Source organism: Crocodylus siamensis, chromosome 9 (genome assembly GCF_052110815.1).
Source record: "Crocodylus siamensis isolate JL-2025a chromosome 9, ASM5211081v1, whole genome shotgun sequence".
NCBI lineage: Eukaryota > Metazoa > Chordata > Crocodylia > Crocodylidae > Crocodylus > Crocodylus siamensis.
In genome coordinates this window covers 68,429,717-68,457,118 of record NC_143403.1, presented here as the reverse complement: position 1 = coordinate 68,457,118, position 27,402 = coordinate 68,429,717, and the positions used below count along the sequence as shown (strand labels likewise).

Here is a 27,402-nt window from a genome sequence, read left to right as displayed (position 1 = left end):
GGAACAAGCACTTTTTTGTACGTTGCAGTAAAACAGACATAAAAAGCTTAAATAAGAGAGCCAGACCTCAATTACTTCAGCTCCTCTAAAACTTCCCTCCCACCCCAGCTCCTTCCTTCTTTTCAGACCTTCAACCGCCCCCTTCAACTCCTACACCCGGCTTAATTTCACCGATGGGAAATCAGAGAGTCTCCGACCTGATGATGCCCGAACGGTCCCTTAAAGCATCAATATTAAGCTGCCGGGTCGCTGATCTTACAGCAAGTTATCATATACCAAAAACGTCACCATGTGTCATTGACAAATTAATCGACAGTGTCACTTTTTCAAACAGAGATTCAGGAAGACGAACGTGTCTGAACTTTCCCCACCACCGCAAATAAAGACGGAGCTACTAAATCGTCTCATGTTCACGACGCAAAATGAAACATCCTTACAAAGGGCTGAAGAGCTGACAGAGGGCTCGTTCTGTATTATCCACGTGTATATACGTGCCTGTCCATGCAAATGCACATGGCTACACACGTGTGTAGGGCGCATACAACAGCAATGTCGAAGCGAGGCAGACAACCCCAAGGTACCGTCTTACAGCTGGCTTCAAAAATTCCCAGGGGCTGTTCGCCACTAGCTTTCCTAAGTCTGGAGAAAGCAAGTGAGCCAGCGGCAAATGGCAGCATCCAAGGTAGGTCGACCGGCCCACAGCTGCCGAAACCCCCCCGCCGCAGACCCCCGCCCCTGCGGTCCTGGGACCAGCGCCCTGCAGAGCTCCCCGCCCAGGGACGACGGGCTGGGCCGCCACCACGTCAGGGGCCGCCGCGCGCCCACCGCGTGCTACGGCACCGCGCCACAGAAACCCGCAGGATTTGGGGGGCTAAGACTGGAGTATTTGGGGGCTGACCCCTCAGTTACTGTGGAATGAAGCCGCAAGATTTTGGGGCATAAACCCCCACTATTTTAGGGGCTAGCCCCCCAGTTTTTGGGGAATGGAGCTGCAGTATTTTGGGAGCTTAAACTGCAGTATTATGGGCTAAAACCCCAGTTTTGGGGGCTAAAACGGCAATATTTTGGGGCAAAAATTGGAGTATTTGGGGGGGTGAACCCCCTAGTTTTTGTGGACTGAAACCCCAGTATTTTGGGGCTAAAGCCCCAGTATTTTGGGGCGAACCCCCTAGGATTTGGGGGCCTAACCCCCCAATTTTTATGGGCTGGGGCCGCAGCACTTGGGGGCAGAGCCCAGGTCTCCCGCGGCCGCCCCAGCAGCGAGGAGGAATTTCAGGCCCGGCCGCAGCTGCCTCCCTCCCCTCCCGCGGCGGAGTGGGGCCGGGGCCGGGGCTGCGGCTCCCGGGAAGCCCCCGCCCTTGGCCCCCGCAGTGCGGAGCCGCCCCCACGACTCACCGTGGCCCGGGCCGGGCGGGCGGCGGCGGCGGCGCAGGCGCAGAGCGCAGGTGCGGCGGCAGCCACCGCAGCGCCGTTGCCGTGGCAACGAGGTCACCAGCTGCGCCGCGCGCCCGGCCCCGCCCTGCGGCCGTGGGGGGTGGGGCTAGGGCGGTGCCCGGCAGCACCTGGCGAGCCCGCCCCTCGCGGGTCACGTACTGTGGCGGGGGGCGGGGGGCCCACGTGGGAGAGGGAGCTGTTCCGCGACCGGAGCCCGGCGGGCGGCGCTGTCCTGGCCCCCGGGGCGGGGCGGCCCCTCCGTGGCCAATGCGCTCGCTTGCAGCGCGTCACGTCACGCGCGGTGCCATGCATGTGAGGTGCCGCGCATCGTGTAACATGCGGTGCCATGTATGTAACGCACAGCGCATCACGTGTGCAGTGCTGATGTATGTGATGCGCAGGGCGTCCGGCGTGTAAGGCGCCGCACGTCATGCGTGTAACGTGTAGCAGGGGCCTACAGACAGCAGCACAGCCCGACTCGTGAGAGCCTGGTTATAGGTCATAGAGGATGAGGCTGGAAGGGGCCTCGGGAGGTCACATCCGGTCCGCCCCCCTGCTCGGAGCAGGGCCAGCCCCAGCCACATCGTGCCAGCCCAGGCTTTGTCTGGCCCGTGTGGAAAGCCTCCAAGGGTGGAGACCGCGCCACCTCCGTGGGCAGCCTGTTCCAGTGTCTTACTGCACTCCCCATGAGAAAGTTTCCCCTAACATCTAACCTAAACCCCTGCGGTTCTGGGATTCAGGGCTCGGAGTCGCAGGTCAAATTTGCTACGTTACCGGTGATCACGTTGTAACACACAAGATACTAAACCAGCATAAGGCGACTGACTCAGTGGTGGTCCCTACTAGCATGACTAAAGAGGAATTGCTGGGAAGGAGGCGGCTGCCTATTAATCCATGAACTTGACCTGCTCGCATTCAGGAGCAGCCCACACCCTTTGTGCTGAGACAAAGGAGAGGAAACGTTTGAGCCAAGTTGCCCGGAAGGAAAAATTTGGACGGAAAAACGCGAATGAAAACGGGGAGTTCTTACCTGGGCGCATTTCCGCGATCCGCGAAGAGGATGTCTCTCGTTACAAGCCCATCCAAAGCCAATGATGATTTGAAGACTGCGCTTAGATATAAAAAACCTCTCACCTAGAAACAAATGGAGAAAGAAGGAAATAGGTAGAACTAGCAATATATCTTGAAATGAATTATAAGCTACAGAGTGCATAGAACATGGAAAAAGGAAGCTAAATAGAGGACTATTTTTTCCCTGATAGTAGAGGAAAGTAAAGAAAGGGGATTTCTAAGGAATATTTGCAATTCAAGTCGTGGTTTCGGTCCACTACTCCATGGAGATGAGCATATTTTGTTCATTTTTCAGAAAAGAGAGAGGTATTGAACCAATGCTCTGTGGTGTTTGGGAAGAAGCAGGCTGAAGTACTCATTCCACACGAAAGTGACGAAATATTTTCCATCGCATTAGTAACTGAGAAGGACGGTAGGCGACATCTAGTTGGGATACATATTTTTAAATCAGCAGGGCAAGAGAAATTGTAACCACGAATCTTCAAAGAGTTTGGGAGGAGATCTCTGTCACACCAACGGTAGTTTTTAACGAATCCTACAATACAGAGTATCCCAGAAAACTGGTATGGCACTAATGTTGAACAGGCACTAAATAAGGGCAAAGGGGTGTCTCCGCCTGACATCAGTCCCTGACAAACTTATAGTGAACCTGAGGGAGGCGTCGACTGAGAACATGTGGGAACATAACGCCAGTCGACAGGGTTTCACGAGTAACTGATCTCGTCAAAGAAACCCGGTTTCATTCTTGGATGAGACTGCACGTTTGGCTGATGAAAGTAAGAGTATAAATGTACAGTACTTTAGTTTTTGTAAGCCATTGATACCAAGTGATTAAAAATTAGCTTTATACAATATCTGTGACAGGTAAATGCTAGCAGACCTTGCTGTGTTACTGACTCTACTTTGCCTAAAAGGGAGCTGGTTATTGTATGTCAGACATTTGGTCGTGATGATCCCCCATGTCTTGCACGTCTGTGTTAGTTCCTGCAACTCTTCTCCTATCCTGGAACAATGCTGACGTGCCCTGATAAAATTCTCCCTAATGCAAAATGCATCCACCCATATAAGTGACCCTCGCTGTTCCTGACACAGCAGCACAGCACTGAACTCCTGCACTGAAGCACATTGTTTGGTAATAGCATTTATTGGATTAACGATATAGTTGGCAGAGACGTTAGACGAGCTTTTGGGGCTTCCTGAAATGCCCTGTCTCAGGTCTTGGGCTATACCTGGCTTCCTAAGACATAACCCAAGCTTAACATCAGGGAACACAGTGACTTTTAATTCCATGATGTAACTAAAAATAGTCACTTAAAGAAGTGGAAGATACAGTAAACCTATGGAGCCAAGAGTACAGAGTTGTTGAGAAAGGTGGTAGTCTGCAGCCAGAGAGAAGCAGGGTAGATATGCAACTTTACAAGCTAACTAAATAAGATATATAGAGAGCACAAGCTTTTGTGAACCCAAGTTCACTTGCTGTCTGGACAGTGCAAGCTCTTGACCAGATTCACCCCGGCGACCTGAGGAACCAGCCCTCCTGCTGGAATCACAATCCAGTAAACGATATTCCCAAACAAACCTTGCTTCTTGCCTATTCTATGGAAACACCGCAGCCTGCAGCATCGCTCCAGACTTATTCTCTGTTGCAGTTCCCTGGAACCGTTCAGTGATCCGCCAGCAGGGAGAGTCCTGTGCACACCGGAGACAGACGTGTCACCAAATCCCTGTCTAAACCCTGGAACTCACTCCCATGATAGAAAACCACAGACCTTGATGGATCAAAGAGCTAAACTCATTTCTTCTATTGAGTTTTCCCATAGCGCACATACAGCCGCACACAACACTAATCCTAATCAGGCTGGAAGGAAAGAAACCATCTCACTATACGGATGCTCAGATGCTATGGCAGGAGGTACCTATAGGAGAAGCTTGATGAGCCTGCAGTCTTCCCCTTCACTGCCCAAAGTGACATCCTCCCAGGGCTGGCAAACCCCAATGCTTTACTCCACCCCTCCTCAGACTTTTTCTCTTGGGACCAAATTCATCATGCCAGTTTTATGGCCCAGGCCTGTGTATTGGTCCTACTCAGTGTATTTTTAAATGCCCTTGGTCAGCAATCACTGCAAATCTGGAGGAGCTGAGAGCTGTGAAGGACGGGTATAATTCTCTGTTACTTGTGACGGGTTCCCCTGGGAGTTCAGTGCGTGGCCCCTGTAGAGGCTTCTGAAAACCCCATTGAGACCTATGAGCATGTTAGGCACCTAAATACCTTAGTTTGGCCCTTGTGTGCCTCAGCAAACCACAACAGCTTTGCCATTGGGGCACTAATCATCATAGCAATCGGTCCTCTAGCAATTTGCATCTTTAAAGCACTTCAGAAATAGCTGATTCATCCTTCCCAAGCGTTACTGTGGTCTCCGATTTAGCATAGGTCAAGAGGTGCCCACAGGGTTTGTGGACCACCGTGCACCCTTGTCCTCAACCTCGTAATGGAAAGGAGGAGTAGCAATGCAATCTGTGGGCCAGCTGGGGACAACTTGCCGTGGCTTTGGAAGCCAGCAGTGGTCTGTGCACCACAGTTTGGGAACTGCTAAATCAAAGGGAAGCTCAGACTCAGGGAGTTGAAGTGATTTGCCTGAGGTCCTGCGGTGAGCCAGTGGCAGAGGTAAGAGTTGACTGCAGCGTCCTGTATCAGTCTTCTGCCCTGTCATTGGGATCCCACTTCTTTTTTCATTTTCCCTTGGACCTTTTAAACCAGCTTGCTGCAAATACCATGACAGAGCAGGCTGGACTCTTCATTTAGGGCTCATTTATGTGTCCTAGAAACCAAGTCGGACAGGACTCTTGCCAAAAAACAAATGTATCTGACTTCTGAAGTCTCCTGGCATGAAATGCAGGCATGTTGTTAAATTCAGTGTGACTCCTTAATAATGGAGCACAAAAGGAGGAGGGGAAAAAAACCCTACAACGTGGTTTGCATGAAAGCAGGCATCATCACATCAGTTAAGCCTTTGAACCTGACATGTCACTGAAAAAAAATGCATCATTGTAACTAAGGTAAGAAAAATCCCCTTGGAAACTGGAAGGGAGCTTTCAACACAGACACATTTGGGTTAGAAACATTTAAAAATAAAATGTGACATTTTTATGATTTTTTTTTCAGTTCCTGCCCCCTGATGTTTCAGTGTGAATAGTTTCAACCAGCTCTACAGGCAGCTGAAAAGTTAGGAAAAAAGTTAACACTTTTTTTTCACTTTTTGAATGCTGACATTTCAAGTTGTAGGGGTTTTCTTTTGCCTCCCTATCAAAATGACAGGGGAGCTGCACATCCAAAGGGGCTGTTGCTGTACAATCTCTAAGGATTATCTTAACCTCCTGGTGCCTAGTTTTCCCATGACTAAAATGGGAACTTCTCTCTCATCTCTTAGAGTGTTGTGAAGTATCATCCTTAGTATCTCCTTGGTTGTTCGAAATCCTCAAAGGGGCTGCGCTGTAGAAAGTGAGTGCAAAGTACCGCTGTTTCCAGCCAGTTGCTCTTTGTATACCAAGCTGGACTTCCGCCAGCAACATCCTCAAACTGAACTCCCAAACTTGGGAGGCTGGCAGCATCTCACCCCAAAGCTGCACTGGGAAGCAAGTCCCGGAGGCTGCGGGGACAGAATCCAGATCTCACCTTCCATCTACAGGTGAGAAACCGAAGTCTGGAGCCCAGCTTAGTCCAGCTATAGTGCGGAGTCTCTGCTCACCCAGTTGAGGATGGCATTTAAAGTGCTGAGGGGGCAGATGTGCTACAGGTGAACTCTGCACCTTCCCTGACTGCCACTCCAATCCCGTTCGCTGGCCTGAGCTGCTGCTCTGCTTTCTGCTCCCAAGGGCAACACGAGCTATGCTGCCCTGCTTTCTGCTTCCTACCCTATCTGTTGCTGTGTTGCCTGTCCTCTCCCTGATCTGCTGCATGTCACGCAGGAAGGCTGTCCATGCTCCCCTCCGCTCTGCACCCTACGATTGGGCTGTCAAGATCTAGAAACTCCGCTCACAGGTAGATTTGCAAGGTTTGACTGCTGCTACCTGGCTGGCCAGCAGAGACCCACGGGTTGGACATCTGCCTCTGGATCTACTTGCTGGTAGATATTGGTTCTGGCCTTGTATTGCTGCACAGCTGCGTCAGATTTGTGCTGTGCTGCGTTTGCATGAGGCCGAACAAAAGTTATACGGGGGGACCAATCAGGCAAACTGTGATTCTCTCCCAGAGCGTGCTATGGACAGTGGGGGGGTCTGAAGGACAAATGAACCCCAAAATGTGCTGTTTGCTATCTTTACTTGGTAGGGACTTGGGGGTCATGATTGACCACAAGATGAACATGAGCCTGCAATGTGATGCTGCGGCTACTAAAGTGACCAAAACGCTGGCTTGCATCCATAGATGCTTCTCAAGCAAATCCCGGGACGTCATTCTCCCCTTGTACTCGGCCTTGGTGAGGCCACAGCTGGAGTACTACATCCAGTTTTGGGCTCCACAATTCAAAAAGGATGTGGAGAAGCTTGAGAGGGTGCAGAGAAGAGCCACGCACATGATCAGAGGTCAGGAAAACAGACCTTACGACGACAGGCTGAGAGCCATGGGGCTCTTCAGTCTGGAAAAGTGTAGGCTTAGGGGTGATCTGATGGCCACCTATAAGTTTATCAGGGGTGACCACCAGGATCTGGGGAAACATCTGTTCACCAGAGCGCCCCAAGGGATGATGAGGTCAAATGGTCACAAACTCCACTGTGACTGATTCAGGCTGGACATAAGGAAGAACTTCTTTATTGTCCGAGCCCCCAAGGTTTGGACTAGACTGCTGCCGAAGGTGGTTCAAGCACCTACTCTGAACGCCTTCAAGACACATTTGGATGGGATCGTCTTGCTGGGATCCTATGATCCCTGCTGACTTCCTGCCCATGGAGTAGGGGGCTGGACTCTATGATCCTCCGGGGTCCCTTCCAGCCCAAATGTCTATGAAACCTATGAAATCTTTAATAAGCAGTAGGTGGCACAAAAGTTACACTAGACTCCAAGCGAGACGTTCGGAGCTGAGCAGTGGCGGTCGGCCGTATGGCAGGCTCAGAGAGACGAAGTTGCCTTGTCTTTTGCTTTTTGCTCACAGACACAGAAAGGAACAGGGGGCTTGGTGTGGTGCCTTGGAGGGGTCAACACTCACGGGTTAATTAGCACAGTGGAAAATGGATATGGGGGAAGGTTTGGGGTGAGGGAAGATGATCTCTCCTTGTCTAGATGATCTGCACGTCTCAGATTATCAGCCCCCTGGGACTGAGCTCATACCTCCCTCAGTGCTCTGCATAGTCCTGGGCTTGCTCTCAGCTAATAATAATAGTGGAAGATTGTCAAAGGTACAAAAGGCAGTGATTTCCACTGTCTTTTTACATGCCTTTAAGCACCCTCCTTAATAAGAAGTGATAAGAGCAATGGCCACAAACTCCTTTTCTCAAGCTAAAGAAGACAGAAGACAGAGTGGCTGATTGGAGAGGTGGCCGGTGGGGCAGAAGGAAAGAGCAGGCAGTGGCAAATTCTGTCTCTGTTACTCCCATGTGAGTCAGGAACTCCACTGCTGGGCTGCCTCCGGGGGCTGGGCACTACACATCTTAGACAAGTTGCAGTTTTCAGGTGCAAAATGATGGTGAGCAAACTGGGAGGAGGAGAGATTTGGAATCACTGGGCAAAGTCAGGGAGGTCCGCTCTTTACAGTGTCTTTGGAAAACCTGTGAGGTTTCCAAGGGGTTATTTAGACAGAAAGAGTTGACAGAGCTAAGGGAAATGCTCTAAGAGTCAAGTTACATGTTACAATTAGACCATACTAAGGGCACATACTATGTGAGTTGCCTGCATGTTAAAGCTCATTAACTTGTGCTCAGTGCCCTCTGAGCATCTCAAAGTTATGCCACTTTAGGCATGGGTTACCTGGCTGTGCTACCTAGCTCATGTTAGGGTAGCTTCAGTTTGCTCCACAGAGCTAAAACAAAGACTGTGCAGTCCTCCAGCATCCCAGGAGGTACCTCTCCCAGCGCCTGCCCTCCCCCTGACCTGACCACAGTCTCCAGGCATGAGGCCCGTGTCCCAGGCATGATGCATCCTGAGCAGTGATGTGTTTTGCAGTGGGATGTTCAGGAACATTGGCATTTCTTTCCCAATCAGCAGCATCTTGTCCACATAGGTCTGCTTGGCTTTGCTCTGAAATGGCATACAGGAGCCTCACAGCTGCATCCTGCAGGAGCTCTGTGCACCCATGACCTCGCACGGTACCCACCAGCCTCCTTACAGCTCCGCCATTATGGGTGCAAGCAAATCATCTTGCTCTTTCAAACACTGCACACTGAATGGGGCTGAGCTCCCTGGATTGAGTGCTGGAAGCTAGTTTTACATAGATCCTGGGGTCTGCCATGGCTGCTCTGCTCAGACAGCTGGGTGGGGGGGTCCCTATGTGGCTGAACAGCTTCTGCCAAACCAAAGAGGGACAGTTTTTACATTGGTGTAAGCAGTGATACCAGGCATAGGGCAATGCAGAATGGGGCCCATAAAGACCTCCCCTCACAATGCTGATCTATTAACCTTTGCAACTTTATTGGAGACTTGGAGCACTTCTGACTTAATAGGACCAAGACCGCACCCTACAAGTGAGCTTCCAACTCGCCCTCTTCTGCTGCTTTATGTTGCCGGTTGGCTGGAAAAAGAGGACTGATGCATATTTCTGCTGTAATCCTCTGGACTCCACGTCAGGAACGGAGCAGGCAGCAGGGGGAGATGGAGGCACACTTTCTAGTAGAGATGCATGAGCTTGCTTTCCCTGCCCCACCTCAGGCACTTGTGATTGTGACCCAGATGCTCATAGCTGTGTGTGCTGCTTAGGAGGGATTGCGAAGGAAGGAAGGCAAGAAAGAAGGGAAGGGGTGCAGAAAGAAAGAGAATTTCAAGTAAGTTACTGTCCTACCCCTTCCAATGTTATATATACAGTCACGTACTTATATGTATATGTGTGTGCATGCGTGTGTGTGTATACACACCCACACATACATAAAATAGTGCACAAAGAGTCCTCACTCAGCTGAGATTGGGATCCCACTGTCATGAACTGTAACAGGAAGCACTTTGCTTAAAATCTAAATGGAGTGACTGTCAAAGGGTGGGAGAAAGGACATAAGACCTATCTTGCAGTGCGGGAACGGAGGCAAAGAGAAGTGAAGTGACCTACCCAGGGTCACGGGGGAGGCTGTCAGAGCTGGAAAATAAATCCATAGTGCTTTAATCACAAGTACTTCCTATCCCTTATGCCTAGAACAGGCTTCTTTCTAGCTGGGAAGGACTAGACATATCCCTTGTAAAGGAAAGGGGTTTAAATTACAGGGAAAAGGTTCATAGATTTTATGTTGTGAACCTGGAATAAATAGTTTAAGAGGTTTGCAAGTTTATACCCCCAGCCTTTCACCTCTCCTGCTTTGATACTACGCGGTGCTCTCTGGGCGAGGGCATCCGTCTTCCCTGAGCAGCAATGGACAACAACGCGTGAGCTGGTGAAACGCGTCGCCGCAGCTGTAAAATAACTAGGCCTGTTCCCCGGCTGCGTTTGGTGCTTTGCTTTTTGGGAGAATTTCTGTGCCCGCTGCTGGGGAGCGCTGTGTGCCGGGGCACCATAAAGATGTCCGTGGTTTGCTGCTGGACTATTACAAACTGCAGGTTCATAGTTTCTGGTGGTTGCCGCTGTAGGAAGTTTTATACAGAACGCCGCCTGTTTCTTTCTGCTGACGTTCCGCTTTGCTGATGTTTCTCCTGATATTTTAGGGAGCTGGAAGGAACATGCCCAGTGAGCAAGCTCCCTTTCCCCAAAATCCAAAACGCGCTGAACAGCCGCGGCACAGAGCTGCTTTGTTATACGTTAGGGTGAGCTGGGCCCAGCATGAGAATGGGGAGGGCCAGGCTGCGATGTTAGCAGGCCTAAAGAGCATCTCTCTAGGCCAGCAGTCAAATCCTTTCCCTGTTCAAGTCCTGTATAAAAGTCCAGCCCTCCCAGCCAGCTGCTGCTGTAGTGCAGCGTTCGGTGACAGGGCTTCATTTAACGAACAAGTCAGGGTGCCTTTAGTCCTCTGAAACCCTGTGGTGGAAAGGTGGCAGGAAAGTGCCCTGCTATGAACTCTGAACAAGAGTTAGGCACAGGCTGATGCCTCAGTTTTACAAAAAGGTATATATGCACACCCTGACCAGAATGGAAACGCACCAGCCGGCTGCCAGCTGTGGAGGACTCATGGCACGCGCACCGTCAACAGGCTGCGAAGGGTTTCCAGGAGAAGAGAGTGAATGCTTTTCTGCGTCCCGCTCGGTTCAAGGACTGCTGGGTTTGAGATCAGTTGCCTGTGCTAGAATCCGTAGCCGAGCCCTTATCTATGGCAACGCACCCAGGTTTTCACCCCCTCTCAGTGTTAGTTAAGACTGTAGATCAGCCACGCGAGACAAATATTTCTGGCAATGCAGGGGTTTGTTCTCATTAAAGCCATCACCGAATTCAACCTCCCGTTGCTGGAGGAACAGACAAATTCTACATTTGTTTAACCGGAAGTGATAATAAGATGCTTGTGCCCAGGTCTCAGGCTGGAAGGCTTGCGCGCCAGACAGTATCAACGTGGCATAGCCATCAAAGCAGCAACATATTTCCGCCCAGTCGAAGACTTCTGCTAAAGCTGAATGCTGTGTATCCGAGAAAAAACGCGCTACCATTTGGCGGCTGCAGAGAAGTGTATTGATTCCCCATTGCAGCTAGGCAAGGGAATTCTTTACAATCTCAGCGTTTGGCCTTGAAGACACAAAGTTGTTTTCCATTAGCTTGCTGAAAAGGCCAAGAGAAGCACAGAGAAACCTGCAGGCACGAAATTTGTGGTCAGGCCGTAAATTATAATCTCAGCTCACATCTTTTTATTGTGTTCGGTTTCAAAGGACTTTGAAGAACTTGGCATCCCTAGGGAGCTGGTGGCAGAACTATAAATTATGCGGCAGCCTCTTGAAAGAGTCTGCTTCAATCTTGGGGAAAAAAAAAAGGATGTGAAATGCCACTTGTCGAACAACCAGCTACCAACATTACAGCCTTATGATTGATACGGTGGGGATGCGGAGGGATTAGAGATGGATATTTTTAGAGACCAGGAGTAATTTGGCTTTATTCGATAGCGAAGATGGATATATCCAGGCAACTGGCAATGACATCCTGTGTTCATTGGGTCTCGGCCTCCCAATGAATTATTCACAGGTGCCATTAAAAGGTTGTTTTTTTCCTGCACTCAAGCTCATTCAGGCAGGCTCTGGAAGAGCTGTGAGAGCACACCAAGAGCAGAGGCCATGCATGGTGCCTGGAGCACAGGGATGCTGGCTGCTGCTCCTACTTCTTCCCTGCTGCGCACCCTTCAGCAAGGCACTTCACTTCTCTCTTTCCACCTGTGCCTTTTGCCTGGCACCACATGGGCATGCCTGGCTGACAGCAGTGGGGCCCTGATCTTGGTTGAAGCCTTTGCATATAAGCAGTGAATAATCGGCATAGCTGTGGCCATTCTTGACCTTAGCAATGCTGAAATGAATGGCCTTTCAATCATGTCTCTCCCCTGGACGAAATGCAGGGAAATTGGGTGTCTGTATAACTGAGCTGAGGAGTCCCTTCTGCCTCTGAAATTACTGAATGGGCAAGTAAGCCAAGCAGGATTTAGCTGGTAGGGGGTTAAGACCCCTGGCACAAATCCGTATTATTCTTGCTGGTCACACCGGTAGATCTGCCTGGCTTAGAGCAGCGTGAATTATTTTAACGAGTGCTAAAGGTGGCAGTTCCAAAGTGCACCGGGAGCCTAAATCCCATGTTGAAAGGGCCGTCCGTTCCCAAGGGCTTTAGTCCTTTCAAAATGGGATTGGGGCTCGCAAGTCATTAGGTGTCTTGGAAAATGTGATGTTAAATGCACATTTAAATGAAATGCAGGTAGGGCGGTCTTGCACCCACCGGGGCTTAGGAAGGGATAAAAGCCAACTCCTTTAAGCCTGTGGGTTATGGAAGAAAAGTATTTATCAGCATAGGCAGGCACCAGACTTCTGCCTGCAGAAAACCACCAGGGTCCTGCAGATTTCTCCCAGAAGTGAGGCCAAACCTTAGGGTTCCCCCTGTCTCTGGGGTCCCCTGTGCAGATGTGCTCTGCTGTTGGGGGGAGGGGTCTGCTGCGGAGCCCCTTGCTTTATGGGAGGAGCAGGGGGGCTTCCCCAGGGACCGTGTCTTGTGGGATGAGGCCCGTGGCTGTTTGATGCTTCTGAGCAAATGGCAATCACTCTGCCTGCCCTGTCTAGCCCCTGGAAACCACAGCAAGCCGACCGCCTGCGGGTTCCCGACTGCCACGGAGCCGATCCACGAGTGCTCGTCAGCCACCGTCAGGGATGGGCTGCTGTCCCCAGCGGTCCCATCCCACCCGACCCTGCTCGCCACTGTTCTGGCCTCAGCCTAGCTCCCCTCGTGTGTCCTCCTGAGCCTCTCACGCGCTCCTGACATCTCTCGGGCTTTCCGTGGCAGGGGGCAGGCCCTGAGCTGCGGTATGAGAAGTGTTTCTGAACAAAAACACAGGAGATGGAGGTTTTTTTCCCATCTGGGTGTGGTGGCTCGGCCTGTGCAAAGTTACCAGATTAGGAACAGATGGAGGAAGATGCAAAAGCCCTGGTGATCGGTGAGGGGCTAATGCTTCCCAGCACAGGGGTGGGAGAGCACAGGCTGGGGGCATTCTCCATGCTGGGGGGCAGCAGGGTTTGGACGATCAGCTCAGGAAGGATTGCTGTGTATTAAAGCAAGGCCCTGAAGCCCCACACACCAGCTTTTTTTTTGCATGTGTGTGTGTGTGTGTGTGTGTGTCTGCAGCAATCCCAAATCTGAGATGTCCTCCAGGTGACAGAAAGCCCTTTTCCTGGGATGGACAGCAGCACTGCAGCCGGCGCTGGGACCAGGACGTAACGAGGCTGCCAAGATCCAGCTGGTTTTATATTTATTGTCCACCTCTAACGTAAAATCAAACAACATGCTACTCGAGTCTTAAGGAAACCCTGCTCTGACATAGGAAGAGGTTTGTTATATGCTGGGCTTCTCCCCGAACACTTTTGGGGGACAGCACTTCCGCATATCCAACCTGCCGCCGGCAGAAGGCGCTTGCTTGCTTTCCAAAGGATTTGACCTACATACTGTGCAACAAGTCAAAGCAGAAAAAACACTTTGGGTCTCACCCAGGTGCATTTGTTGAAAAAGGACTTAGGCGAGGGTGCGATGAGGAGCTTTTCTGTTTAATTGCTCTGTCATCTGATGCTTTGCCTCTCCTCAGAAGTGTGAGGTGCAGCATGGAGACTTTGAGGCTGCACTGAATCAATGGAGACGTGGTAGCAGCCATTTCCCCGTGAATCTGCAACCCCATGGATGTGTTAAAACAGGGATCGGTTCCTGTTGTGGTGTAACTGTGGGCATGAGTGGGAGTGACATAAGAGATACAAGCAAAATAGATCATAGAAAAATAGAATCATAGAAAATTGGTCACATCCAATCCAACCCCCTGCTCCAAGCAGGACCAGCCCCAACTACATCATCCCAGCCAAAGCTTTGTCTAGCCGGGTCTTAAAAACCTTCAAGGATGGAGATGTCAAACGGAACGTCTCCAATACAGTCCCTCCCATCCCTGTAACCTACCTATCTCAGGTATCTAAAGCAAAGCGGCCAAATGAGTTGGAAAAGCTCGGTATATAGTCCGGCACTTGGCTCTGTGGTGGTTGTAAGTGAACTAGCTATCTTAAAGCAGTGTCTACAGTGCAGACATGGCTTAATAAGAATGTATCCAGGACAGAGAGAGGCGTCTACTGACTTCGGCTAAGAATCATTTGTGCTGCTAAGGTGGCATAAAGGACCTTCAAAATTGCCCTGAATGGGCAGTCCTGGCTGTGACCACCTTGCATACTGGTGATTAGGGCCTAGGCTATCAGCCCACCTACCAGTAATTTCCCCCCTTTCCCAGTTGGGGTGAGCTGCTGGGACTCTTTCACGGTAGCCTGGGCCAAGAGGAGCAGCGTTGCTTTGTGGCTGGGGCAGGCTAGCTCCAGTGCTGAGATGCTGGGCTAATTCCCAGGCGAGTGGCCGACTAACCGCTTTGTGCAGTTTTACCTGCGAAACTGGTCTGCTGTTATGCATGCACTTCACAGGGCCCTGCCTGGACTGAGGCAGGCTCATTGATTTCAGTGCTTGGCAGACTGCTAGTGCTGCACAATAGGCACGTCATGCTATTCATGCAGTGCTTGCTGCCAGATGCTGGCAGAACAGATGCTAGGGGAGGGCAAAGTCGCTGTCTCTCCCAGTATGGAGGAAACCACCTCTGCTCTACATGAGGCAGGATACACTGATCTGACTCCCTGGGGCAAACCAGGCACTGTCTGACTTAAAATGAAGTGCAGAAGGCCCCAATCCTGCAACCGGTTCTGCGCTTGAGGGCTCCCAGGGGTGCCAGCAAGGCTGCTCGGATGTGCAGAGCTTAGGACAAGCACGAGTGCATCCTTCCAAAGAGACCTGGCTTTTGGCTAAGCTCACTTGCCATTTCTCAGGCTGGCTTGCAGCATCTCTCTGCAAACCGCAGGCTTTTTTTTCTGCTATAGACAAAGCGTTGGTGACTCTGGGAGTCGGGAACTCTTGGTCCTGGCCCTGGCACTGCAGGTTTCTGGCTCAGTCACTCTACCGTTGCCCTGTGCCTCAGTGTTCACATCTGTAGAATGGGACTTGCCATGCCTGAAGTGTTAACTCTTGAAAGGCCCACTGAGCTTCTCATTGCACCCCTCGCTTGTTCTTAGAAATTGCCAGCTGCATTTTTAATTGACATTTCACATCATTTCCTCTGCTCAAAGCACCTGCCCCTTTTCACTATTATTATGTCACAGGAAACAACAAAAGGGAAGTCCCCAGGTGTCCTAACCAGCAGGGAGCTGTCTCCTGTGCCTTTGGGACTGGACAGGGACGTGCAGAGGAAATAAAGCAAGAGCAGCTCGTAACGACACACAACACATCTAGCTGCCCCAGGAAATAAATCAATGCCTCAGACACTGACAGCTCAAGGCTCTGTAATTAGTCCTCCCAGCTAACGAGATGTTGAGTGATGCTTACAGGAAATGTGCTGCAGCTCCCCAACGACCTGAGGCTTGCATGGAGCAGTTTGCAATTTTCCCCTTTCTCTACGGCAGGAAACTTATGGATTTTACTCCTGGTCCACAAAGAAAACCTCGGGCTTAAATGAGCCATGGAACAGGAGGTGTGAAGCTATACAGGCAGCACGTTGGGCTGAGCAGAAAAACATACAGAAGTCATGGAGAAAGCCCTTCTGCCTTTTGCCATCAATGGGCCTTGACTGTGGCTCTCCCGAGGAATGCGTGCAAAAGCAGACCTGTCACAGGACGAATACAGCACGTTGCAGGCAGAGACATCGCCTCAAACCAGGCCTCCCATGGCGTTCCAGATACGAACGGAGCTGCAGAGATGCAGCGCCCTTTCGATTCCCTGGAGCGCTGGGAGCAGAAATCCAGATGCCTTTGTGCTCTGACAAAAATGCTGTTTCGAGACCCGAGCTAGGCAAAGCCAAACCTACAGCATTTCATGTTGTGGGGGTACATTTGCCAGCACCGAATCAAATTTTAGCTCCGTTGAGGACGCACCTTTCGGACTAGAGGAACATCTGAGCCTGGCCTTTTGGATGGAACTACCAGCAAGAGAAATCAGCTCATCGTTTTATGTAAGCTGCCAAGCAGGCATTAGATATTGGTCTAGGCTGGATTTGAACCAGCAATTTGGGATGAAAGACTTTGTATTATACCAAAAGAGCCCTGTTCTAGCCGCATGATTTTTATACAATGCCTTGCAAATTCAGCTCTAACATGCCTTTGAAGCGTCGGTTAACTATGAAATAGCAACTCTCCGATCCCTCACTTTATGCAAAGCTGGATCCTGACGCTATACCAAGTTCTCCAAGTCAATTAAAAAATGAGCTGGGAGGCCTACATTTGATGGCTGTCAAAATAATACCAACAGGCAGCAATTTGCTGGCAACACGTAAAAGCAGGCAACAAATCAACCGGTAACATGCATTGGATTGAAACGAGATCAAAGCAAAAGGCAGCTGACTTTGAAATGGCTCTGAGGGTCGGAGAGAAACAAGCAAAAGCTGATAAAGTTCAGAGGAAAACAGCTCTAGAAGTTGCAGTGTCGGTTCAGGATAGTGTTAACAGCTTTGATACTCTGATATACCCCCACACTGGGCATCAAGACAGGCTTTGAGCTAGGGACATCTGCAGTGGTTTGAACATAGCCCCACTCATTTGTATGCCAGCAATGCTTGCAGGTCCTAGCTGAGCGAGGAGCGCTATGTGCTAGGTGCTGCACGTACACGTAGCAGGGTCTCTCTGGTCCCTGGTCTCTCGCAAAAGCCCTCTTACTGCATCTGGACGGTAGCCGATCTCCTAGGATTCTCCTAGGCCAGGGGTGGGCAAATGCATCCTGGGGGCAGGATGTGGCCCGCCAGGCCATTCTATCCGGCCCGCGGGGCCCCTAAAAAATTTAGAAAATTAATATTTATCTGCCCCTGGCTGCCTGTCACACAGCCCTCAGTGGCTTGACAAAACTCAGTAAGCAGCCCTCCGCCCAAAATAATTGCCCGTGCCTGTCCTAGAAGAGCTGCCTGGTAGAGCTGGGTTTTCCTGGCTGTGCTAGCTTCCCCCTGCCCCTCCCGTATCCTGCCATCAATTCGAGCAAGGAAATTGCCTCCCTGGAGTTATGTTCTGCAATATCCTCTCCTAAGCCCCGAGGTCATGCTGCAACTCCGTGCCTAGGAAAGGGGCTAGTGCCGCTCCTCTTGGAACGGCACCCAGTATCCCTGCGGGGTGATGAGTAAGGCCACCCATGCTCTCTGCCTTCTGACTGTAACAACCTGGAGATTTGTTTTCAAAGCAGTGTCTAGCTAGCTGCCAAACTAATGACGAGCGCTTAAAAATCATTTGGATCGATACTAGGAAGAGCCTGCCCTTTGGCTAATCAGACTGTTCAGGTCATCTTCCAGTGCCCCATTCCCTACCCCTATCATCCATATAGGGATACCAGGTAGGATTACTTCATCTAAATGGCCATCTATTGATTAGTAAATGGAAGGGGTCAGCTCTACAGTGCAGGTCTCTATGGAGACAACAGCTAATTGGCCTGTGGTGAACATCATCTGAGGTCCAAATCCTGATTGACTGTTACTGTTTGCATGACTGTAGTGCTCAGAGGTATGGGTGGTGCTGTGCAAGCGCACAATGAAATAGCAGCCTCTCCCCAAAAGAGTTTCTCAGAGTTTCAGCAGTGAGACAACATTGCAATGGGGCCAATGGCACAATTCCCGTGGGTTTCCGGGGAACCATGATTTGGCTCTAAACATGGGATCTGAGGACCCCCATCCGCAAGCTAAAGGGAATTGGCTAACCTTGCTGCAGTCTGCAAAATCTCAGCAGTCCAGCAAGAATCCAGCCCCAGAGACTACCACCAAGCCCACTGCCCGAGGAACTGGAAGTTGGATGAAGGGCAGGAACGCTAGCGTGTAGCAGGGTATTCCACAAAGCACATCAGAAAGCCAACCATGAGCATCATTCTCTGCTCTCCTAATTAGAGGGACTGCTTGGCTGTTTTAGCGAGCGACGGTGGGATACTGCATGCAACATCGTTAAAGTATGCTAGTAAAAAAAGCTTTCATCTTTTTGGCATTTTCTTGGCACAGCCTTTGCTTCTCACAGAAGATTGGGTGTTGAACATTAAGTGCTGCTACATTTTTTACACTGTCAAATGTATTAACGCAGATAAGATTAGAGTCCACATCATGGTACAAACAACCCCCAGAGCCTGCAGTACCAAGAGCACAGGCTGCTATCACTTAGTCCTTGTAGGCAGGGGTCACAATAATTGGCTTTTAGCTTCAGTTGCAGCGCAGGACAGGGCAAAAATCGTGGCATGTACATATGCCCTCTGTGGACCAGACTGTGGAAGGAGATGCTTGTCAGAGGCAGATCATCTCAAGGGCATGAGGTCAACAAGACTTTCAGGCCCTCATATGGATCACAAGTGTATAGCACCCCTCTCATTATAAGCCTCAGATATCTGGGTCATGCCTATGAATCTACGAGGGCTAAACCACAGTGTTAGGACATGAATCCACAGTGTTCCCAGCTGATGAAGTTGCTGCTTTGGGGTTAGTAGAGGAGAAATGCAGTGAAGATCCCTGGCCATATGCCTGTTAGAAATAGGCTCTTTTTGTTGTGTTGTTAGTAACGTGGACTCAAGAGTCAGCGGGGGCCCTCAGTTGTTTTCTCCCTGCCGTGGGAGCAAAGGGGAAGGCACAAATATAACCAAGGACAGAATTTGGCCCAAAATGTCATGCAGGCTGAGTGAAGAAATGGATGTTGGACGATGCTGCTGGGAATTTTTAGCAGGAATTTGGTTGTGGCTGTGCCAGGAGACTGATAAAATAGAACGTGGTGATCTGAAGCTAAATGGTGCCAAAAAACAAAGAACTGTGTTGACTGCACATTATTGGTGTAGTCTCAATCAGGCACAGGACCAGTCTCCCTTCCATACATGGCTATGTCTCAAGGAGCATCTATGAGATGGCACGGGAAATACTTCTTAAAGAAAAAGCGTCCATCACTTAAATAATGCCTGGTTAGCCTTAAGTCTCCGAAAAGCGCGCAGAATACGGCACCGCACATTCATTCATGCTTGTGCCTCTTATTTTCACCACTGGCAGCTCAAGCTACGTTAGCTGAAATATTTGCAGCCCAGTCCAACAAGTGCTCTTTCCAGGTTTGCTTCTCCACAACGAAACCACAGACATTGCTGCGCACGGCAGTCGGAGGCTCCAGGACTCTAGAATTACTGTAGGTTGCCGGTTTTGGATTCGATCCTAAAACAATGAAACTGAATGAGAAAAAGACATTTGGATGCGTCGCATCTGTGCCATTTTGAATGGTTTTTGGTGGAGATCCAGTCAGCTCAGTGCCACAGATACGCAAGTCAAGGCAAAAAAGGTAGTTGCCTTGCTCTCCACCACTCTAGCAGACCACAGCAATGAGTATAAAAAGCGGCGCGGTGTTTTCTGAGGACCTGAAAAAGACATCACTCTGCTATAGTGATTTGTGGAGCATGAGAATTCAAGAACATTGGGAGGAATCTCGACTCGTTGAAGTCAACAGGGGTTACATCAGTGGCACCTGGATTTTATTTGTCATGTTGACATGTGATGGTTTGCAAAAGGATTGGCATATAACAAACGGATACAACATCCTGATGGGGTTAGTAGTGGCAATGGCTCTGGGCTGAAACTTAGGAGCTCTGAATTCAACTTCTGGCTCTGCCAGAGCCATTCTGGATGATCTTGGTCAAATCACGGTGTCCCTCTTGGGCATCCGTTCCAGTCAGGGATAATACTACTTGCTTTCTCTCATCCTTTGTCTGTCCCCTTCATTTAGAGTGGGAGCTCTTGCGGGGAAGGGTCCTCTCTTAGTGTCCTGTGAAGTGTCAGGCACACTAGGGCCCTATGGTATAAATGACTAATAAGGATGAGAGGCACAAAACAAAAATCAGTGAAAACATTGAAGGATGATGCAAAATGAAACACTTGTAACAGAAACGCAGAACACCCAACTAATCCCAAAAATACCGCATATGTTCCTGCGCCGTAACAATAATGGAAGCGCTTTTATCCAGCAAGACCTACGGAGCAAACTCAGGCTGAATTAAAAGGGTGCAAATGAAGCTGCACGTTCTTACTCTAAGTCTTAATTTGAGTCATGTAAGTTTTAGAAAGAACCAAGTGGGAAAGATGGGTTTGTAGGCCCCATTAATAATGCTGATCTCCAGCAGCATTCCAGAAACAAGACTGTTCAAATTTATTCTAATTAACCTGCTAATCAAGGACTCACACACTCACCCACACATTTCTCTGTGTGTGTGTGTGTGTGTGTGTGTGTATTCCACATATAGATATATCCCATGTTCCTTTCTCAGTCTCCTATGGGGATGGGAAAGCTTAGAAATTTAATACAATCCTGTGGTTAAGCTTAAACATTAGGAAGGTTTCAGGCTATTTTTTAATGAGAACCAGATGAATTTCTAAGCTTGAAATGCAGAGTAAAGTAGGCTGATCAACTTTGATCTGGTGACCATCTGTCATTGCGTGTGCAGTCTGAGCAAAAAAATGAAATGCTGGAAGAAAGGGTTATCAGAAACATGAACCGGATAAAGCAAAGGAAGAAAGGCTCATGGCTTAAGCACTGTTACTAACTGGATCATCTCCGTTTGCTGTGCTAGGAAGATAAATTTTAGCATTCAAGTTGTAGCCCCGGTACTCTGCAGCATACATCCTCCAATTTTTCATTCCTGGATTATGAGTTATCAACCTACATGTGTTATTCTTGCTGCATTTTGTGAAATTTTCCTTAATTTTGCAGTCACAGAGGCTTGAGTTTGGTGAGCTGGTATACATCAAGAGAGCTCACTGATACCTAACCTATAAGATGCTGAAAGCAACCTAAAGCCATTACTATTTGAATGCTAGAAAATTATTATTGCTGCTGTTGTTGACTTGTACTGCCAGGGAGACTCCAGTCTGAACCAGGAGCCTATTTTATCAGGTGCTGTACAAGCTCAGGAAAAAAAAAAGGAAGTGTCTTGCCCAAAAGAGCTTAAAGACATATCTAAATGGGGTAAGTTATCTGCAAAAAACTAGGGCTGTCAGTTGTAGACTTGTTGCTGCTATGACATAACTCCCTTTGTGAGCATTCATTCTGGAACACACGTTCCCTTCTCTGGTTTAGCTTTTAGTGGCATACACTAACCTGGGGAAGAAACATTTCTCTGATTTTGGAAGAAGTGTTCCCAAAGGGAGTTACACAGGTACAATGATAGAAGTTGTGTAGTTGTGCTGATCAATCCCCCCACATCGACAAGTGTCAAGACAAGCGGTGCTAGGTAGATATGACGATGAGATGCAGACCACGAGAATTGCATTCCGACATTACGGTGGGTCCTGGGAGACGATGCGTGCGATGTGGTGGCTTCGGCCCCCTTCCTGATGGACAGGTGCATCCACGTTACACAGAAGCCAGCACCGCAACTGACCCTAAGTGCCAACTTTTTTGGTGGCAAAGTCAACGGAGGAGCTGCAGTGCCCAGGCCATTGAGATGCAATGCTCCTCTCACCGCAGAGACAGTCTGCTGCCAGGCAGGGCAGAGCTAGGTGGTTGTGCTGCCTACATGCGTGAACTCAGCCGAAACCTTCAGAAGGCTCCAGGACAGTCATATGGAGGTCTTGCACCCAGACAAGGTGCTTGCAGATATTTGCAAAGCAGAAGACTAAGGTTTCATGGTGCAAAATAACCCAACCGGTTTCAAATCACTGGCAGTACATTGCACTGGCAGCTCAAATAGTAAGGCTCAGTGGATAATTAAAGCTTTCTGGTGCCATCAAGGGACAGAAAGATGATAGATGCCAGACCTTCCTGTCCATAACGGGGGGAAAAAATGGGGAGCAAGGGATATGGAGGGAAGAATGACATGGAATGACATGGAAGGTGGTAGGGTATAAATACCCTCAATTTCAGAAAGACCTATTGGGGTTTTGGAGCTATCAGCAGAGGGACTGAATTGGCATTTATACACACACACACACACACACACACATACATATATATACATACATACATATATACATAGTTATAAATGTACACACACATACACGCATACTATATAGAGAGAGTGTGTGTGTGTGTGCGTGCGCATGCATGTATTTACACAGCCATTTTCTTTCAGGTTTTCCTGTTGAGTATAAAGAGGTATTTGTTTCCCTCGCTAATTCTTCCTTTGTTAATTCCGTGGACTTTTGCAACACGGATGAAATCTGAACCCATTTCTAAATGCCATTCTGATGGAGTTTGGAGGACGCCTCTTTGCAGTGGACTCGTGGCACCTAAGGTCTTTCACCAGAGTAAGAGCGAGGCCACTTCCCTCCAGCCCCCGTCAGAAGGAGATTAACTCAGGCCGTGTGAAAGACGGCTCCAAAACTGAGCTGTGTGACTCAAGACAGCCCCTGGCTTGGCGCCCCTGACCGAGGAGTCTACTTCTGGCAGAGCAGAACGTCCAGAAAAACAATGTGAGAAAAGTCTGTAACGCGGGCCTGAGAGAGAGAGCGCTTTTTGGGCAGAGTGCTGCCGGAAAGGGGTCTTGTGCCTGTAAGCAAAGCAACTGCCTCCTATTTGATCCTAGCAGTGTTCAGGGAAACAGGACTTGGTGCCCATCCTTCCGAGGCAAACAAGACTGTTTCTGCTCAGAGGAGAAACTGCCAGTGGAGTTAGGTATTTCACTGGTGCAATCTATGAAGCCGGCGTATCGGTGACCTGCTTGAGTCAGAACAGGTCCAGCTACAGCGTGTTAGGATGGAAGCTTTCCCCAGAGCAGCATCCTGTTCCGTAAGAGGCCACAGGAGGGTTGCGGTGCTCCAGATGGTCTTGTTAAAATTAAGACATAAGAGCACTATGATTTGTGGTTTGCATCTCAGGGAAGTGAAATTCTTTGCTAAACTTCCAGCGGGAGAGAGGAACAAAGGGGGATCCCCTTCCCTGAATCCTCACTTAAAAAACAATGGCAAGTCTTTTAAAGTTAATTTGCAGAAAGCCACTGGCACTGCTGAAGGAGTGAGCTCAGGGAGGAGAATGGGAACGCCCAAGTGAAAGGCCCAGAACTAAAGGAAGCTTTCAGGGAGGCAGGTTAGCTCTTTGCTTTCTTCTTACCATTTTTCCTTCCTCCTGTATTAGTTCTGGCCCTGCAAACAGCTGCACCTGGACGAAGCCTGGCACTGATCGAAACACCTGCTGGACATCGCGCAGCAGCACGTGCTTGTGGAAGGGGAGCTTTCTGGAGGGAGGGCTGTGTCCTGTCAAGAGAGGCGGTAAGAGGTCCATGGGCAGACGGCTTGCAGGCCAGGTAGAAGCAAGGTCATCCAAGGCTCGGGGCACTCTGCAGCTGGCCCCACACAAGCTCACCCGTACCCTCTGCCCCAACGACATGGTCCCACCTCCTTCTTGTAGCAGCAGTGGGTCTCAGAGATCAGATGAACAGGGAAGTTTACAACTTTGAGCTACTGTTTCAGGCTCTCTGCAAACTCAAGTGGCTCGGTTACTTACAGCTCATATTTTCTAGATTTTCTTTACGTCCAGAGCTAGAAAGATTTGAAAAAAGAAACACAACAACGACCAAAAAAAATGGTGAGATTCTCACTTCAGCACTTGACTGTAGACACTCAGGGCTGAGAGCACCCGCACCTTCATTTGGCCCTGACTATAGGATCATAAATCATATCTATTTGATTGCCCCATCTATTTCTCTGTGAATAAAGGCCCTCACTCTGCTACCTATTACCTAGACCTCCGTGTAGTCTGGATTTTAAAGTGCCCATACCACTGGGCTTGCATTACATCCCTGGGGAGCTTATTTCACTTATGTATCCATCCCTTTTTCGCCACTTGACAAAGAATACAGCAGCAAAGGCACGAGTTGTGGGCATTTGAATATTCAGCCTAAAACTTAAGTGACTTAAAATGACTCGGTTCAAGTCCAACTCTGGTTCTTAGGGTGGAAAATGGCTTGTGAGAGGGTCAGGCTTTCCAAAGAGCTGAGCGCGTCGGGAGCACGCCGGGTGCTGGCCTCTGCTGCAAATCTGCTCTCAGCCGTGGCTGTCGAGCTCTTGAAAATCTGGCAAGTGGAGTGCAAGAAAATTACTGGGCTGGGGGGCAGTGAGGCCAAATAACAAAACCCCATTAAAAATGTTTGTAGTGTGTGAGGGTTGGGAGCCAAGAGGAAAAGGCTAGAGCCCTGGCACCAAGGGAGGAAGCAAAACTGAAGAGACTGCACACGACCGATCTACTGGGAAGAAACCAGGCCGAGTCCGCTTTCTTATTCCTCCCCCACTGCCCCCTCTGTAGATATTTCCTGTGCAGACAGTTTCTAGAGACATTTCCTGAGGCGGCTGCACAGCCAAAGTTGTATTTTTTCCTTTTTACCACACTCTGTAAAGTTAAAAGGGGGGGGGGGGAGAGAAAGGATGATATTGAGGTAACATTATCTGCTCAGACAAAGTGTAAGCACGTTACCAGCCAAATATAACAGGCTCTACATCAAATCCATGCAAGCTTTTAAAACGTGCAGTGGCAAAGCCTTATCCTGCCCGTTTGGGGCCTGCTGCGCTCCTGCTTTCCAGGGCTTTCTTACCCTGAGCTTTGCAGCGGACTACTTTTCTCAGACACCTGGGTGAAATGCAGACTGGGGCAAAGCAGGCTTCCTACGGAAGATTTTGGGCCTAATCTGGCAACGTGGCTGGGATGCCAGGGCAACTCTTAACAGCACTGCTTGTGGCTGTCCTGTCTGTATCCATCTGTCTTGTCTTATACATACAATATAAGGTCTTTGGAGAACAGGCCTGATACCTGCCAGAAAACCAGGCAGTCCAGCAAGTTCTTGGAACATGCTGGGGATGACGACCGGCTCTGAAGGTGGGGGTGGCAGTGGGGTTTAGTCATTTCAGGTTTGACTTGGACCGACTGGGAAGACCAGGTCAAGAACGAGAGGGTAGACGGCCGTTTGCGTGAGAGCGATCGTGATTCCTTGCTTCCAGGGAAGGGAGGAGCGACAGTAGCAGGATGGGGACAAGGGAGTTGAGTAAAGCCAACTTCTGGAGACAGGCAGGCTGGGTTTCTTGGGGAGAAATTCGAGGAAAAGGACCTTGGGGAAGCTCACGGTTCTTAAGGGGGGAAATACTGAAGGCTCAATGGGAAAATATCCTAATTCCCTGGAAAGATGGAAGCGCAGCAAAAGACCAGTGTGGGTGCATCAGGGACATCTTTAATGATGTAACTAATCAAAGGGGCATTGGACAAATAGTAGAAACAAGGACACAGGACTAAAGGTGACTCTAAAAGAACAGCACAAGCACGCGAGGATAAAATCAGAAAGGCTAAAACGCAACAAAGAGTTATAACCACCTGGGGACAGAACCGACCGTAAGGAAAAGCTCTATTAATGCACTGGAAGATGGAGAAAGTAAAATGCAGGTCCATTTTTTGACAGAGAAGAGAGCACAGAACAGATGACACCCGACTAGGAACACGTCAGACAAATCTCCGTCAGGGTTGGTGCAGGCTTATTCGATCCTTCCTCCCATGGGGGACGGACTAGCGGGCTCCCTGTCGTCCTTTCCCGTCCCACACGTCTATGTTTGCCGCGGGATGGTGCAGGTAAGACGCAGCAGAAGGGGCAGCAATCCAGGCTGTTTGGTTGGTGCTCTTTATGGTCCCCCCCACCAGCAGTTTTTCCAACTCTCACAATTATCTCACAACACTTGGCATTTTTCTCAAAGACTCGGTGCTGCATGTAGGCTCATTCAGAGGCCTGGGTAAGGCATTAGGCATCCCCGATCCTAACACTGGTTGCCAGACCAGAAGAGACTGGGCAGTTACACATTTATTGGAAAATCTGTGGCAAATCAATTGGAGGTTTTGCTATGGACATAGCTCCTGTTCTGTTTGCCCGTATACACTGCGGACTGGCACGTATGCACCGAACAACCAATCTCGTGAGTACAGGGAGAGACGCTCAGGGTCCCTAAACCCAGAGCATTAAGATAAGGACACAACAGGGATCATTTTAGTGCTATACTAAGAAAGGTCACAAGTAGATTAGCAATGGCTTTGGTCCCGTTTGGATATGCTGCTGGACAAAAAGACGGGCGCTCTGGTTAGTCTTCATTCATGGGATTACAAAAAGGACTTTGTAAAAGAAATCTAGTATCCCTCCTCTTGTATCTAGCCCCCAAGCCCTGTCCAACCCCTAAAGGTCATACAGGTTTTGGAAAGGCTGCTTTTATGTACAGGTGACAGAGGACATTTGAGGGGAGTTGAAGTCAATGGGAACTGTGCATAACATTTGATACTAGCTTGGCCTGAAGAATACAGCTATGATCTGCCTTTTTTTTTTTTTTTGTTAAGCCAGTGACTCAGCCAGGGATCTGATATCCCAGTCCACCCAGCCACGGCACGGCTGGTCCAGAGACTGTGGGTTTTACAAGCAACAGAACTAGAATAACCTCACAAGACAAGACACATGGAAGGGAGCTGAGTTTCTTTTCCTCCTGTATGCTCTTAGGCAAGTAAAAACAGAGAGCGGCCACCCGTTGCATTGTTGTGATCCACCTGGGCAAACAGACCGAGTCCACAGGACGGGGGCTGGCCGGAGGGCTTCTGCCAGGAGCATCCTGGATCTATTCAAACAGGACCAAGCATTGCCTTGAGGGCGCTAAAGGCCTGAAACCCTTGCTGAGCTCAAAGAGCAGCGCTGACTCTCAGTGCCATGCTGGACCTGGCCCAGGATTACACCTTCCTCCCCACCCCGAGGAAACTGAATGCCTGGGAACTGAGATTACCCTGGCTTTTGGCAAGTCTTAACACTTTGAGCACCAAGAAAACTCGTAGCCAGCTCCCAAGCCGGCACCATGGAAGCCCGACGTACAGGACGATCTGCAGGAGAAAGGCAGCGTGATTGCCGTCGGCTCTGTGAAAAACACTTACTTTACCGTGAGTCATGGGGGGGCATTAAAGGATAAGTGCCAGGGTTGCTGTTGGGCACAGGCAGCTCCGAACTCCGGGGAGGAGAGGATGCTGGCGTAATGAGGCAAATCTCAGGAGGGATTTGCTGCTCTTACCCAGAGGGCGGTGAATTCTTCATCACCGTTCTAGCACTGTGTTGGGCA

The 27,402-nt window shown here is 49.6% G+C and overlaps 1 protein-coding gene and 1 long non-coding RNA gene across 6 annotated transcripts in view; one reads left to right on the top strand and one right to left on the bottom strand.

Moving 5' to 3' along the window:
• CCDC92 (coiled-coil domain containing 92) overlaps positions 1 to 27,402 on the bottom strand; it is a 91,966-nt gene that overhangs the window by 19,779 nt on the left and 44,785 nt on the right. The window contains exon 3 of one of the 4 annotated variants that reach the window (XM_090062522.1): positions 2,465 to 2,568. In XM_090062522.1, the coding sequence (XP_089918648.1) occupies positions 2,465 to 2,474 (10 nt within the window). In that variant the 5' untranslated portion in view covers positions 2,475 to 2,568. Of the gene's footprint in view, positions 1 to 1,395; positions 2,068 to 2,464; positions 2,569 to 27,402 lie in introns of those variants that run through there. The other 3 variants (XM_090062526.1, XM_090062525.1, XM_090062523.1) reach the window with 3 other exon arrangements.
• Positions 9,378 to 25,877, top strand: LOC149857804 (uncharacterized). 2 transcript variants are annotated; one of them, XR_016444324.1, is made up of 3 exons: positions 9,378 to 9,474; positions 23,417 to 23,550; positions 25,725 to 25,877. It is a non-coding gene; the product is annotated as an uncharacterized LOC149857804 (long non-coding RNA). The 2 variants fall into 2 exon arrangements; XR_016444325.1 differs by lacking the exon at positions 9,378 to 9,474 and adding an exon at positions 22,622 to 22,755.